The 16651-nt window shown below is 38.2% G+C and overlaps 1 protein-coding gene across 1 annotated transcript; it reads left to right on the top strand.

Moving 5' to 3' along the window:
• The first annotated feature begins 417 nt into the window (after positions 1-417).
• LOC113634602 (protein FAM83F-like) lies at positions 418-14536 on the top strand. The gene is made up of 5 exons (XM_027133680.2): positions 418-1018; positions 8527-8694; positions 9785-9906; positions 11397-12103; positions 12850-14536. The coding sequence occupies exons 1-5, from the start codon at positions 557-559 to the stop codon at positions 12891-12893; spliced, it is 1503 nt and encodes a 500-aa protein (XP_026989481.2). The 5' UTR covers positions 418-556; the 3' UTR covers positions 12894-14536.
• Positions 14537-16651: the final 2115 nt, after the last annotated feature.

The following is a 16651-nucleotide window of genomic DNA, read 5'->3' as shown; positions in this document are numbered from 1 at the left end:
ATATTTTAAATATGTGATTCAAATAACAATCAGAACTACAGGCTACCTATAGTACTACAGTCTGACCAATCAGATTTGAGAATGTTATAACATGTTTATAACACAGCAGGTTGAATTCTTGTTCAGCAGCTTTTTTGTTATTTTTGTATAACAGTACGATATAATACGCGTTGTAATACGCGACAAATTTCTGTGGCACATGTAGAATAACTTGACTGTTCATTTATATGAAAATAAAGATTGTTAACATGGATATCACTTTACATCGTGTTATTTCATTTCAAGTAATTTCCTTCCTAATTGAACTCTTTGTTGGACTAGAACTAAATCCATGTCCTTATGTGTGAAAAGGGAAAGGATTTCCCAGGATTTGAGTGGATTTAGAGTTCAGCCAATCAGTGTGGCAGGTTTACACACTCATTATAATAATCCACGCCCACACGCACCTCTGCACAAAGGTGAGCACCGCTGTACAACTTCCGCGCAAAGTATAAGTTAAAGCAAAGTAAGAGAAGAGAGAGAGCGAGAGAGAGAGAGAGAGAAAGAGAGAGCAGCCATGGCTGAGTCCCAGCTACAATGCATGGAAGACGGAAGTATCGTTGAGACCATCCATGAGTCCAGGCCGGAGTTTTACTACAGTGAGACGCACCGGACGGCGCTCGAGGAGCTGCTGCGTAAAGGTGACGGTGCTTTTAAGGAGCTCCTCCGCAAGGACGACGCTAAGGACTTCCTTTCGCCTCCTGAGGTCAATGTGATAAAAAGCACCGTAGAACAATACAGCACGCAAGAGGACATAAGCGTAGCGACGCCTCGGATACACGCAGACGATGCGACGTCTTTACGCTCGACCTACTGGCCCGAGATCTCCGACATCGGAGTGCCGCCGTTGGACATCGGCTGGCCGCACACTGGCTTCTTTAAAGGGGTGACGCGCGCGGTGGTGTACGCGCACCCGCCCAAAGACAACGGCCCGCACATTAAAGAAGTCGTCCGTAAGCTGATCCGAGACGCACACAAGGTTAGCTGGGAAAGTTGTTCCACACACCAACACGGGTTTTAAAAATGCATCAACAAACAACCAGACAAACTTAAGTGGTTAATGTGCTTGACTACCAACCAGAGGGTTGTGAGTTCGAATCCCAGGTCCCCAAAGCTGCCATTGTTGGGCCCCTGAGAAAGGCCTTTAGACCTTATAAAAATGTAAGTCGCTCTGGACTATCATAATCAAGAATATAGGATTTATACGATTTATAGACATAAATCGATTGACTTAAAAACAAAGCTTAATAACTTTATTTAATAGACATGAGTAAACATTTTACTTTCACGGGTAGAATTAAAATGTTAAATATTAAAAATTAAAATGAATTAAAATTAAAATGAACCCTTTTTAAAAATTAAAATAAAAAAGTCACAGAATCATTAGATATAGATATGTATATTTAAATTTATATTGTTTACAGGTTTATTTTACATACAAACCATTAAAATCACACAGAACAAACAGAAAAAATAATGTGATGTAATTTGATTTACATCAGTGGAAAGTTCAGGAACAGAAAACTCTCTGGCTTCCATAAATAACAAAAAAAGTAATTGTACACATTTAATTTAAATTACTATGAACTAAAACTGTACTGTGAGGGTTATTTTGCGTTTTAAAGCATTTATGAAGCTATGGTGTAGACTATACATAGGAGTATCTAGTACCTTTATTTTGATGACCGCTAACAAGTGGATATTCAACTCGATTTTTTGAAAAAAAAAAACAAAAACAAAAAAAAAAAAACAATTTGTGTTCTAAGCATTCCGTTTCCTACAAATCAAAGCCCCAAAACTTTTCATGACGGTGTTGTTGATCGTTGTGTAGTTCCCACCCAAATTTTTCTGGATATTGTCCAAACCACCAAACATACTTCCGGTAAAAATAAAATGGAGAGAGAGAATTCATAGAAAATCTAAAGTCGCTAACTAAACTATCAACTATAAACTAACTTGATTAATATTTTGTGTTTTTTGCTATATGAGGTTAGCGACTTAGACTTAGCGATGACTAGCTGGGGTGTTGTCAATGGTATGAACACAATGTTCTGCATCAAAACTGAAGCTTTCTGGTGAGGTTAAGGACCTCAGTAATAAAATCAGCCACATTTAGAAGAATTCTTATACTTGTTTGATTACCGTGGTCTACATGTATATAAGCTAGCTAGCTAGCTGACTGTATATTGTTGTATTTCTGGGATCGGGCAAGGCATTTGAGCTCATTTTACTTATTCGAATTGTGAGATAGATAGATAGATAGATAGATAGATAGATAGATAGATAGATAGATAGATAGATAGACAGATAGACAGATAGACAGATAGTTGATCCCAGAGGAAATTTAAGGTTACACTGTTAAAATAACTAGTAACAAATTTATGATTTGTCCATTTTCTTTTTCTCTCATATCAATTAAATGGTTTCTCATTTTTCCATCGGAAAAAAATAGAGTGTGCAAATATTTGCTGTAGGAAATGTTGACGTAAGAATGTGTTGGCAGTTTCACTTTTGCTTGAGTGATTACCATCTAAAGAATTGTATGTTAAGAATGCTAGCCTTTAATGAGCTTAACTGGCAGTGCTGAAACTGGAAGGTTCTTGTGCTCCCTTGTTCTGACTAAAGTGAAAATTCATTGGAATAAGCAGGGATTCCCAGTCAAAACTAGCAGGACTAGCTTTGTGGTTAGCATTGTGATTGGAACGTTTTCCATTTATAATAACAACACGATAAACACAGACGGTATTAAAGATGCCAGGGACAAGCCTTTCTCAGGAAGACGTTTATTTTATGTATATACGAGGTAGCATGACTTGACTTGACTTGACTTGACTTGACTTGACTTGAATTGGATGTGGAAAGCAACTTCGTTCTAAGATTTCCTAATAAACTATGTTTTGGGGGTTTTTTTGGGGTTTTTTTTGTAGCTTTCGTACTAGTTGTAGAGCTGTAGCTACTTTCAAAGTGTGTTTGGACTTGCGTGGGCATGTACTGACTTGACAGTTTGTTAGCTTGAATTCTGGCAAGCTTCGGGGCATTTTTCTGTCTCACAGCACTATTGTCTAAAAAAGCAGGCCCATCAACTAACAGTGTAAGATACTCCGCATACTGGAATCTCAATTTCGTTTAGATTAATGCATGTGTGTGTGTGTTTATTTCCCTGAGCAGCACAAAGCATATCAAATTCCATTCATGGACATGTGTCAAGAATGATCAGAGTTATCCTGAGTTTATTTAACACTAGCGGTTTCTTGACAAGCCTACAGATTATATCATGATATCATTATCAGTTCAATTCTCCCTGGTTAGTACCTTGGAACCTTGGAAGATGATATCTTGGGTAGATTGTTTGTTTCTTTGGCTCGGCACAAATCCTACATATAGGTTAGTTTGACGGTTGAATCATGAGTCATGATTCGGAATCATTCTACATGAGTGGCACATTATCTTCATACAGACGGTAGATTTCAAACTTTATTTCAAATGATTTGATTGATTTGGAATATAAGTGACAAATGAATCAAGTCATTTTTAAGTCAAGACAAGCAGCTTTTATTGTCATTTCAAACATATATACTGTAGCTGACGTAGTACATAGTGAAATGAGACAACGTTTCTATAGGATCATGGTGCTAGGAACGGGTGTTCCAGTGTAATTTTGTCTGACAGGACAGGTTAGTCTCTTTTTTATCATCTGTCGGCTCACACCCTTAGAGTAATAATAAGGAAGCACTTTTATTTCAAGGCAAGCAAAAGTGTAGATCTGATTACATTCAAAGTCCCGACAGTAACACGTCCCAAGAAGCTAGGCGCATTCAACACTACTGTATAGCTTGTTCAGATTGCTTAACATCAAATACACACAATACAATGGTATCAAATTCAATTTAAATTTATTTGTATAGCTTTTCAGAACCTAACAAATATAGTACAAAAAGTTCAAAATGAATATTTAAATTTTCAGTTTCACATTAAAAGTTTATTTGTCACGTACACAACCGCTGTATCATAATAGAAATCAATACAAACAATACAAACAATAGAATCAATACAAACATCATGAAATAATATACAACAATGAAAATGTACTATGGATGCAATTTATTTATTTGTTTATTTTTACTTAGAGCTGAATGCATTTAAAAATTGTTTAGGTATTTTTTTACCCAAAAGTTAGAATTTTCCCATTTGTATATTGTACCTTAATTTAAGTAAACAAATTAATGTGGATTAATAATTATAAGTAATTATAATTAAAGTAATTATTTTTAGATTATATTTTACCTCTTACAAACTGTCACTATGAAACTTACGGAAAAGCACTAACACAGAAAATAGTGTATGTATCTATGACAAATTGTAAGTATTACGTATAATAGCAACATTTACAGTGATGTCATAATTTATATGCAAAAGGAAAAAAAATATTTTACTGATTTTGGAGTTAAATATGGATAAAAGTGAACATATATTAAATCAATGATCATCGTAAACTTTAATTAATAAAATTCCTAATTGATGAAATGAATACCTGAATTTACATTTATTTTTGAAAAAACAGCGGGTATTGTGACCAATTCCATTTCAGTTCGATTCGATTTACTTGTATAGCGCTTGTAACAATTCACAGTGTCTCGAAACAGAACAAAATAAAACATTTTAAAGTTTAAATTGAAGTTACTATATATCTCTAACAATTTTCCCTACTGAGCAAGCCTGAGGCGAAGGTGTTGGTGAAAAACTCCCTGAGATGATATGAGGAAGAACCCTCGAGAGGAACCGGATTCAGAAGGGAACCTCATCCTCATTTCGGTTGACACTAGTCAGGAAATAATGTCAATGTAAATAATGTCCTTTCTACAACAGTTTGTAGTTGAGTGGAATAAAGCAACCAAGAGCTCCTGAGGAACAGCCTACGATATGAACGTCTGCTGGTCCTACTGTCTCAGCATGAGGGCTCCTAATACTTGCTGTAGACAATCTAAAAAGGTTTTGTCCTGCAAAAAAAATCAAATATGGTGGAAACAGCTTAAGACTTCTTATCCCGTATCTTCATCTCTGTGGTTTAACAGGAACAAGAATGTAGTTTTACAACATCGTGCTATTGATGACTTTTCCATTACAGCACAACCTGTTTTTTTTTTTTTACTTAACCGCTTAACCGCAGCCTTGTCATAGTTTTGTATCCTTTTTAGTCGCCATTTGTGCTTTTTAGTTCATGAATGTGTTTCTCGATTAACATTTTCTACATGTTTCATCTACCTGGAAAGCAAATGTTTATGATAATATGATACCAAAACGGAGGGGGGCACGGTGGCTTAGTGGTTAGCATGTTTGCCTCACACCTCCAGGGTCGGGGTTTGATTCTCGCCTCCGCCTTGTGTGTGTGGAGTTTGCATGTTCTCCCCGTGCCTCGGGGGTTTCCTCCAGGTACTCCGGTTTCCTCCACCGGTCCAAAGACATGCATGGTAGGTTGATTGTCATCTCTGGAAAATTGTCCCTAGTGTGTGATTGCGTGAGTGAATGAGTGTGTGTGTGTGCCCTGCGATGGGTTGGCAATCCGTCCAGGGTGTATCCTGCCTCGATGCCCGATGACGCCTGAGACTGGCACAGGCCCCCCGTGACCCGAGGTAGTTTGGATAAGCGGTAGAAAATGAGTGAGTGAGTGATACCAAAACACCAAAACACCGACAGATTAAGCTTTTCACTGGTTTGATTCATATGAATTTGAGTCAAAGCAATGGTGCTGACTTAACAGCATGAAAAGACTAGATCAGATTAGATCAGATCAGCCGTAAGAGTTCATTAGAGTTGTTTTCATTTCTGGTAGAAAGATCATGGATACTTTTTAATTGGGAGTGTATGTGTAACAACCCCTCCCTCACCGGAATTATAGCACTTCCCGGAGCATCATTATTCGGGATCGAGGCGGTAACACCAACACCCAATCGCTAAGTATTGCGGATTTATCGCAGTGTATGAAGCCCTTGTTATTACTATTGTATGTTTGCCTTTTCCGTGTATGACTCTCGACTTTGTATCTTTGTATTTACGCCCTGTTCCAATTAGGTTGCTCAGGTGCTTGTTCTTCATGTTATTTTTTCAATCATTATCATCATAACATCCATATATGATAAATAAAAAACAGGCATACAAGTATCATTTTGTCAAGTATGTACTGTACAGTAAGTGATTGTATTACAGGAAGCACAACAGTGGAAAAAAGAACTGTAAATATGTAAGTTATGAAATCTAGCCATGGGGTTGCAAGCCAGTAATTTCTGTTCCAGTCCCAAGCATGTATAAACAGGGAGGGTTGCGTCAGTATGGACGTCCAGCGCAAATTTACATGCTGTATGCGAGCAGCCAATGTGAATTCCATACTGGATCGGTTCGAAGCCCGGGTTAACAATGACCTAATGTTGACCTAAAGGATGCCGGTGGAAATTGGGCTAATATTGGTGGAGCTAGGAGAGGAGGGAGAAGGGTTCGTAGGCAGAGAGAAATGAAGGGGAACAGAGTTGATGGGGAGGTGATAAGCAGGTTAGGACAGATTTTGGTGGACGTAAGAGTGGAGAACGCGTGTAAACTACATTCTACATAGATGAGGCAATCTGAAAGAGATTAGTGACTGAAAAGTGGTAGAAAGAGAGAGTATAGCCAGACAGACTGGTCAGGAAGAAGAGGAGAGGAAAGATTGAAATGAAGACCAAGTGGTAAGAATTCAGACAGAAGCTGAGACAGGCTTTGGGTGGTCAGATGACTGGGAAACTACAGCAGAAGTGATTAGGGAGACCGGTAAGGAAGAAGGTAAGGAAACATGGTGTTAGATCGAGGACATGCAGGACAGCATTCAGAGGAACCGGCTAGCTAAAAAGAAGTGGGATGTAGAAAAGACTAAAGAACATAGACAGGATTACTAGGAATCAGAGCGCAGAGTGAAGAGGGATGTGGCAGCGGCCAAACAGAAAGCATACGATGAGTCGTATGCCAGGTTAGCCTCAAGGGAAGGTGAGAAAGACTTGTACAGATTAGCGAGACAGAGAGAAAGAGATGGGAAGGATGTGCAACAGATAAGGCTGATTAAAGTTAGAGATCTAAAGGTACTGACAGGTAAGGAGAGGGTGCAGAGAAGATGGAAGGACTATTTTAAGGAGCTGATGAATGGGAAAAATAAGAGGGAAAGAAGGGGGAAGAGGTGAATATTGTGGAGCAAGAAATAGGTAAAGATTAGAAAGGATGAGTTGAGGAAGGCTCTGATGAGAATCAATAGTGGAGAGGCTGTTGGTCCAGCTGACATACCTGTGAAGGTGTGGAAGTGTCTAGGAGAGATTGCAGTTTAATATAAAGTCGGAGTTTCTATTTAGACTTTTCAATTGGATTTTAGAGAGTGAGAAGAAGACCGAGGAACGGATGAGAAGTGTTCTAGTGCCGATCTTTAAGAACAAGGTTGATGTGCAGTGTTGTAGCAACTACAGAGGTATAAAGTTGATGAGCCACACAATAAAGCAAGTAGTGGAAGCTAGGCTAAGAAAAGAAGTGGATATTTGTAGGCAGCAGTATAGCTTCATGCCCTGAAAGAGAACTACTGATGCAATTTTTGCTCTGAGAATGTTAATGGAGAAGTAGAGTGATGGTCAGAAGGAGCCTCACCGCGTCTTTGTGGATTTAGAGAAAGCGTATGACATTGTGCTAAGAGAGGAGATATGGTACTGGATAAGGATGTCAGGAGTGGCAGAGAAGTCCAGGATACGAGGATGGACAGGATTAGGAACGAGCACAACAGAGAGACGGCTCAGGTTGGCTGTTTTGGGGACAAGGACAGAGAGGATAGATTGAGATGGTTTGGACATGTACAGAGAAGGGATATGGTTATACTAATAGAAGGATGGTAGAGATGGAGCTGCCAGGTAAGAGGTCAAGAGGACGGCTAAAGAGGAGATATACTGTATGGATGTGTTAAATGAGGAGATGAAGGTAATTGGTGCGAGAGTAGAGGATGACGAGGATAGGATTAGGTGGAAACTGGTGATTCGCTGAGGCGACCGCTAACGGGAGGAAAAGTCAAAAGTAAAGGAAGAAATATGTAAGTTATGAACATATGACAAAGAACATCCAGAATAACAGCAGCAACATGACACAAAGACAAACGATGAAAGCTTAACAGTGAAACACACAAAAGACTGACAATATCATGTGATGCTGGGGTTGATGATAGGTAGGTAGTGTAGTAGTTTCATGACAAATGATTTGTAAAGTAAATGTAAAGCACCGCCATAATATCTGTTTCTGATAATATAGAACCTCTGGTGAACATTTATAGTTATACAGTAATACCAGCTGCTGCAGTTTCTGCTGTTAACTGGGGATTTTAAATACTCACAATTCTTACTTAATTACGTGTCTTTCCACTAATGAATGCTAATCAATGAAATCCCATTTAGTCTGAAGTTTAGAGTTTGTTGATTGCATGCATGTATTCCTCAGGTTATCGCTATTGTGATGGACCTTCTCACAGATCTTCAGATCCTACAAGATCTGCTGGATGCCGCTTCCCAGCGTAACGTTGCTGTCTACATTATACTGGACAGCAAGGGAGCGCCACACTTCATCGACATGTGCAACAGACTGCAGGTCAACCAAAAGCAGTTCCAGGTGAGCAGAACGCACACAGAAGAGCATTTTTTAACTGGAAATTCAGACATTAAACCTTGATACGATGTGTTATATGTAAGTTGCAAACACTTTTGGGTGTGCAGTTTTAGGTTAAATAATTAATAATGGGATTCTGTGATGAAGCTGAGTTATTGTTATCACCTTAAAGTGAATTCTTTTCCAGGTGCATTGAATGTTTAAGTCAAGTTAAGTTGGTTTTTATGGTGTAACCAGTAACAGTATGCCGGAATACATCAAATATAAAAAAATACACAAAAATACACAACAGTGTGAGATGAGTGCAGGGCAAAGGATACAACAATACAGCGATCCCTCGTTTACCTCGTTAATGGGGACCGGAACCCCTCGCGATAGGTGAAAATCCGTGAAGTAGGATTGGCCCTAAGTTTGACCTTTTCACCGATGGTCATCATCTTCCTCTTCCTCTTGGGATGACTAGAGGAATCTTTCGCAGGGGCACGGTGCTTAGGAGGCATCGTAAGGGCTTAACGAAAAGTTAATTTCGAACACAATATGCGAGACACAGTTGACAGCGTGAACGAGAGTGGCGAGATACAACAAGGGAAGAAGCTGGGAGAGGATGCGATGATGTGCAGCCAATCAGCTCAGATCTCGTGCCGTGAACCAATCATGTGCCTTGTCTGAGTGCCCGTGGGTTTGTACAAAGCCTCTGAGAGAGTTTCTCTCTTTGTCTGGCATCTTGGGAAACCATTTTTATTCGTATTTTTTCGATGAATATTTTTGAACAATCAGCGATGCACTGAGGCCGCGAAACTTGAACCGCGAAACCTGAACCACGAAGTGGCGAGGGATTACTGTATACATAGATGTTGTGGTCATTTCATAACCGGCCTTTCTTTTTTTGTGCTACAAATCTCTAAACCTGGAAACTCCTTTCATAAACGCTAAACAATCACCATAGCAACAATTACGCACTTGTTACTATAGGAATGATAACATATTAGATTGAAAACTTTAACACGAACCTACGATTTGAGTTGCAGCTGGAAGTACTCCTATAAACTTCTGACTATTGATTAAGAAAGTAAACGACTCTGTGCGTTTACAGAACATCCGAACCCGCATGATGAGAGGTGTTGGACTTGATCTGTCCTATGGGAGGATCCCTGGGAGTTTGAGCAACAAGTACATGCTTATCGACGGAGACAAAGTGATGTTCGGATCTTACAGGTGAGTGAAATGGTTCTGTTTACGTTAAACCCTTAACAACATTATAACCAGACTCTGTGCTTGGCTGGGAATCAGTCCAGCAAACACAAATATCCATCCAACAGTGGTGTTAGTGGCAATTTGAAAAGCCCTTAAGTCCTGAGGATGTGGAAGTTCAGTGGTTAAGGTGTTGGACTACTGATCAGAAGGTCGAAAGTATGAATCCCAGGGCCACCAAGATGCCACTCCTGGGCCCCTTAGCAAGGTTCTGGAAATGCTGTAAATGTAAAGAACATAAGCTGTGCATGTTAAATGATCTGTACTCTACAGTTAATTGACCAACTACAAGGTCATCCTTGCCTCCACCTGGGTTCCTCTCCCAGTCTGTAGGCACATATTGTATGCTGATTGGCATCTCTAAATTGCCTGTAGTGTGATTTAGTGCTCGAGTCCCCAGCGATACAATCCAGGTTCCCAGTATTCCCATGGATGTGAAGCACACCCTTAATGCTAGATATCTACCATAATATTAGTTGACAACAACCCCCAGCTGTCGGACTGTCGGCCATAAAACACAATCTACCTCAAAACAAGTTCTTGTTCGTTTACTCTAATGCTGAGTTGCCCAAATTTAGATTTATTTTTTAGTGGAAGACATCAGATGTTTTTCAACCTCAAGTGAATTATCCAGTAAACACAATCACTTATGTAAACAAGAATAGCCATTTTCTTATTATGTCTAATTTGTTAAACAATACGATTGAGCATATATTTGTGGTATTTTATTAATTAATTAATCTAGTATATTCCTAAATCACATGTATAAAAAGAGGTCTTATCCATCTTCTCCACACTGAGCCAAGCATGAAACCACACCTGATTCCACTTGTATAATCAGTTCAGCTTGGTGTCCAATCAGCTATCAAGCTACACTTTGCTGTGAAGATCGATCTCTGGGGGATCTGTGCTATAAGATTGACATAGTAAATAACTGTCTAGGCATCACAAGATGTCCCTAAAATATACAGAATGTTGACTAGCATGCACAAACGTCTACTGGAAATAGAGACCTAGAAGTCATTGATGGCCCTAAGGGTTAATTATAATGATTGTGCTTATTCACAACAGTAATTCCCAGTGTAAATTAGGAATTATTAGCAGTTATAATGTCAGTTATTAAAATGCCATATTGGTAAATTGTCTAAATCCCTTTTTTACGCAAGCTACAAATTACTTGAGAGCTGAAAGTATAGTGTTAAAGCAATATTAACTTTAAGAGTGAGAAACAAAGAAAATCCACTCATACTGATTAGCGCTGTTAGAAAGAAAGTCATATGTGTGTTTTACTATTGTGACATTCTACAATGTTATATGTTAAAATTGGCAAACTGCTGTGGTATAATAGGAATAAAATGCTTTAAGTTGTGTTAGGAATTTCCTCAAAACAATGGGGCCCTAAACAACGGGTAAATAACAAAGTGTATGTATTTTCTGTCTCTTGTGTTGTGCAGCTTCTCCTGGATTTCATCCCGTATGGACAGAAATATAATCACCGTCATGTCAGGACAGATTGTCGACTTTTTCGACCGGGATTTTAGGGAGCTTTATGCCATGTCACGTGAGATTAAAGTCTTCAAGGAGTTTAGCGCCAGTAAACCTAGCAAAGCACCATCGACGCGCATGACCATACCGACACGACCCGTTCTACCCGCCACCTCCCGCTTCCAAGTGAGTCTGGGAGAAAGAGGAACTCTGAAAGTTCCCGCCCACAAATACTACAACCCTAAATACGAGCTAGCGATTGGCGGCCTTCCTGAAGACACCACTCGACAGGATCTAATAACCAAAATGGAGGAATCTATCAAAATGTTTGCAGCAGCGGGGAATCCAGTGGATGAAGACAATGAGATGGAAGCGATCACCCCACATTCGTCTCTGAATAGCAAAAAAGGTACCAAATTAATATGTGTACCATCAAAGAAGAAGAAAATATTTTCAATAAAACCGCGAAAATCAAAACGAAAAGGAGATGAGAATGAGGGAGGAAAAGAGGGTGAGGGTGAGGGTGAGTCTGGTCCCTCTACTACAACAAAACTGACCAGTACTATAGAAGATATTACAGAGAGCCCAGAGAAACCTACTGCTGAATCGCAGACGTCTGAGAAAACAAAGAGTAAAAAGAAGAAAAACATCACGTCATCACAAAGTGAAGATCAGGGTATGTTTAATCACTTAATGATTTCTGATGTACTGTACATTCTTTTCAGTCTAGACTTTGGCTTAATCAAGATGCTTGGAAACGTTTCCCATTTCACTGCCATTCATTCTGAAAAGTGACTTAAAATTGGCAGACGATCTAAACTAAGCAATTAAAACGGTAGTTTAATTAAAAAAAAAGACAAATATATAGACTTTAACTCATGTGTTGTAGATCAACCATGCTTTCTTTGACTTTGCTTCTTAGATTTTATTTTGGTTAAATGTTGCTTGCAGAACTTTTTAGCTGGCAGTTTAGCAAACGTCACCTCAGAAATTAATTTCGTGCATATAGTGGTCAATAAAGTGACAGAATAACTCTGTAATGAAAACTTATGAGTGACTAATGAGTATTACTAATGAGTAATGAGTGACAATAAATATCCATTTGTATATCCGGACCGTATCAGAATGTACCTACACAGTCTGTTATAGCATGATGCTAAACTATCTTAGTATTGTAGCTGTGATGCAAACCTAAAGAAGCAAATTTCAGACACCAGACATATAATTTTCAATCAAATATATTCAGCATAAGGACATAAATTGTATAAAAGTGATTTTTCAGCTGAAATTTAAGTCCAAAAGTGGCTCACTGACAGCAAATATACAAACTCATATCTGTCCAGTTACTAGCACGTAGCCCGAAGTACTGCTAAGTCTCTTCTCTTAAAAATTCACTATAATGTTTTTTTTTTTCTTTTTTAGGTTCAGAAAACCAGAAAGACAAGAAAAAGTGTGTCATCTCTTGAAGACTTGAATGGAACAAATCGCAATTAAAAAATGAAGTTTCTGAGGCTTCTCAGCCAACATGTCGCTTATATTTGCTAGTGTCATTTTGTTAATTTAGCAAATTAGCCTTGTCATGCTCAAAACTTTTGTTTTAAATACAACCAAATCTAATTCTTAAGGTAAAATACAGCTTACAATCTGTGCTAGAAGGCAGAATAACTGTGATGTGTGAGGAAATATACATAATTTGATTCAATTCTTTGATCACAGAGCCTCTCACAGGTATAAAACTAGACTATTATCATTACACATAATATTAGCACTTAGCATTAGCACAATCAGAATCAGATCCACACAAACCAAACAGAGAGGCTAAAAGCTAGCACGTGATTCCTCAAAAACATGAAACAAGACTCAAAACTTCTTCCCAATTGCTGTTCATGCTACAACACAATGCTATTGAATACCCTCAGAGGAAAACATGAGCTCTTGAAGATACCCACGATTTGCTAGATTTGTTATGACTGACAGGGGAAATTGAGAAAAGAACACTTAGAGTTTTGCGCTCGTATTCAAACGAATTGCTGCTGCTAAGTTTTTTTACAGGACCTTTACAGACAAGATGTGGGTAGTGTGTGCTAGTGCTAGTTTTATCAGGCAGCCCATATTTTAGCATAGCTACATATGCCAGGCCACATGGGTTTTACAGATCAACACAACACTGACCTCATAGCATAGTCTACACATTTGTAACACAAACTGTGGACATCACACTAATGTGCAAACCCCTTTCCTCACTGGCCTGAAGTTAGCATGTTTGCTAGGATGTCTCTTCTGAATAACAAGCACAGCAAACAGAAATGTGTCCTTGCTATTAGCTAGGCCTTTCATTCATTCATTTTATTTTTCAGTATAATCACTTGACATGTCCTTCACAGTCTGGACTGGAACGAAATTTGCCCCAGCTGCGATTTCGTAAGATTCCGTGTAATTTTACTCAGCACTGTTTGGGATACACTTGTTTTGATTTTGTAAAGGTAAAAAAAAATAATAGCTGTTTGTCACCGACAAAGAACAAGACAGGCTAGATTAGCATCAAAATGAATAAGCAGGTATAAACACACCTAAGATGACTTGGCTTTTTTCTGCATTTTGTTGTAAAATATCTGTGAAAATGTAGACTTTTTTCCTCTCAGTCTCAGGAACACTAAGAATTTAACTTCGATGTTGGACTAAATGTATATACATTTTTTGTTTAAATCTATTTTATAGGAATTATTATAGAAACAAATTTGATATTAAATAATAACATCAAGTATTGTTTTGGTGCAATTTTGAAAATGGTGCTGTGGAAATAATACAGAGCTGTGCTGCCATCTAGCGGTTGATTTCTTTGTGTGTATATATAGTGTATTTAAACTGTATGTATACCGGGGTGTGTGTGTGTGTGTGTGTGTGTGTGTGTGTGTGTGTGTGTGTGTGTGTGTGTGTGTGTGTGTGTGTGTGTGTGTGTGTGTGTGTGTGTGTCTTATTGCATATGTCTGTTGTGACAGAGTCAATTTATTAAAGATCTGATGCCAAAAGCTGGACTGAGCAGATGTCATTCAAACAAAGCAATAACAGAAATTCAAAGCATTATAGAAATTCAATCATATATTCCTCAGGTTATAGAAATATTTTACATATAATAAAGCAAATCAGATTTCAAATTTCTCTTAATTGCCTTGAAATTATTTTTTTATTATTAAAGTGTATTTTAGAAAAGAACTCAAAGAAAATAAAGAGAAATATCGATCCAACTAAGCCAAACTACAGCTATCATAGAAAGGAATTACATGTGTCTTCATTGGGAAGAAGAATCCTGGGCAATTCAAATAGATTTTACCCAAAAAAGCATGAAAAACTGTCAAATCCTGGAGGAACTGAAGCCACGTGTGTAGTCAACATCTGTCCGTGCGCTATTTCATTTCTAAATGTTCATGTCATTTATCCAGAAAACTAGATCTGAGGATTTTTTCAGATGATTATTATATTTGTATTTTAATGTTCTAACTTTTAATAGATTATAAGATTTTTTAGATTATTAAATGATTAGATTTAAATGTTCTTGAATTGGAAAGAAAGAAAGAAAGAAAGAAAGAAAGAAAGAAAGAAAGAAAGAAAGAAAGAAAGAAAGAAAGCATACACAAAGTTTCTTTTTAAAATTTTATCTAAACAACAAACAAATGACAAGATTTGCAATGATGGTCCAGTGTTCATTGATTCTTTTACTCCTACTTCCTCTTCCTGTAGATCATCTTCCAGATTTCCTGTAAGAGAAATGCAGAAGTCAGAAATGACTTTTGAGCTTTTTTTAAAACCCTGTGACACTGTGTTGTGATGATCACGACCACACACACACACACACACACACACACACACACACACGCCCACACACACACACACACACAGACATGAGGACTAATGGATTATTGGGTGAAGCTTTGTTACTTCCTGCTGTTAAATTGGCATGTATATCCAGTGTGTGTTGCAACAGCTCTAACCGCAGATAGGAATGGTGATTTAGGGAAGTGTATAGGATGCATTCTGCAGCTAGTCTTTAACAGGAAGTAGAATAACACAGGAAACAGAAAATAGGGCCCAGAAGGCTAAAATAGCACTTTTGCTAAACCACAAAACACATGATCATGAAGGCTGGTTAGTTTCTTTTAATGACTAAATTAAAAACAGTTTAGTTGATTTTTCATGATGTAGGTTTTATGTGGTTTCTCCTTCAGTTTTCTCTTCAGGAGGAAAGACCACGCTCACTCGGGATCATGCTCAACCTTCCACTTTTGTGTGTTTTGGGTCGATGTTAGGTTGCATGATTAAATTCCTCCACATTCATTAATAGGAATTTCTCTGTAAATTGGTAGAGACAATGTTCAATACACTTCTGGCAAGCCAAAAATGTGACACCACAGCCACCATGTTCATTCACAGACGAGGTTGTATGTATCGGATCGTGAGCCGATCCGTTTTTCCTCCACACTTTGGACTTTTCGTTTTCTGTCTGATTTCTTTCGGTTTAGTTTGTCTATTTCTGCTCTCGGAGTCTTCTTTGTATTGTGGATTGTGAAGACTTTATTTTTTGTCACATATACTTTAAATCACAGTTAAATGCTTTCTTTGCATATGCAAACTTTGGAGGTTGGGGTCAGGGAGCAAGGTGAGACATGATACACCACCCCTGGAGCAGAGAGTGTTAAGGGCCTTGCTCAGGGGCCCAACAGTGCAGCTTGGGGCTTAAACTCTGATCTTCCAATCAACAGCCCAGAGCCTTAATCACTTGATCCACCAATGCACACTGGTTACCTCTTTTAACCTCCCTCAAATTTTTTTTTTGTTTGTTTGTTCCTTTATTTTCACGACCTTTCAAAATCTTATTAGTCTTTTTCTAGCTTAAAAATGGCTTTGCGTTTCCCACAACAGATGCAGCCGTCGCAGGCAAAACTGAAAACTCAAGCCAAGTGTAGATGTTAAAAGCTATTTTATTGTTTAATTAGCCAATCTAACAGGACAGATCTGGGTAACAAGTTACACCTGGTGGTCTCACGTTCCAATATTTTCACTCATCTAAATATCTGATGGTTTGTTTTATTTTGTATGTTTATTAAAAATAGAGAAAATAAGAAAATAATATCTTCTCATATGTCCTTATCGTGTCATTTGATCTCCAACTCAAATGTCTTCAGTGTAAAGCAAATGAAATAAAACGCTGTTCACTTGCGCGTTATAA

This window comes from Tachysurus fulvidraco, chromosome 5 (assembly GCF_022655615.1).
Source record: "Tachysurus fulvidraco isolate hzauxx_2018 chromosome 5, HZAU_PFXX_2.0, whole genome shotgun sequence".
In the NCBI taxonomy this organism is placed as follows: Eukaryota; Metazoa; Chordata; class Actinopteri; order Siluriformes; family Bagridae; genus Tachysurus; species Tachysurus fulvidraco.
This window is presented reverse-complemented; position numbering and strand designations above follow the sequence as displayed.

What these genes read in the sequence shown, in the direction of transcription:
- LOC113634602 (XM_027133680.2), top strand. Translation starts at nt 557, where the DNA reads ATGGCTGAGTCCCAGCTACAATGCATGGAAGACGGAAGTATCGTTGAG. An exon ending in GTGATGTTCGGATCTTACAG is followed by an intron (nt 9,907 to 11,396) that starts GTGAGTGAAATG and finishes TGTGTTGTGCAG; the next exon opens with CTTCTCCTGGATTTCATCCC. An exon ending in ATCACAAAGTGAAGATCAGG is followed by an intron (nt 12,104 to 12,849) that starts GTATGTTTAATC and finishes TTTCTTTTTTAG; the next exon opens with GTTCAGAAAACCAGAAAGAC.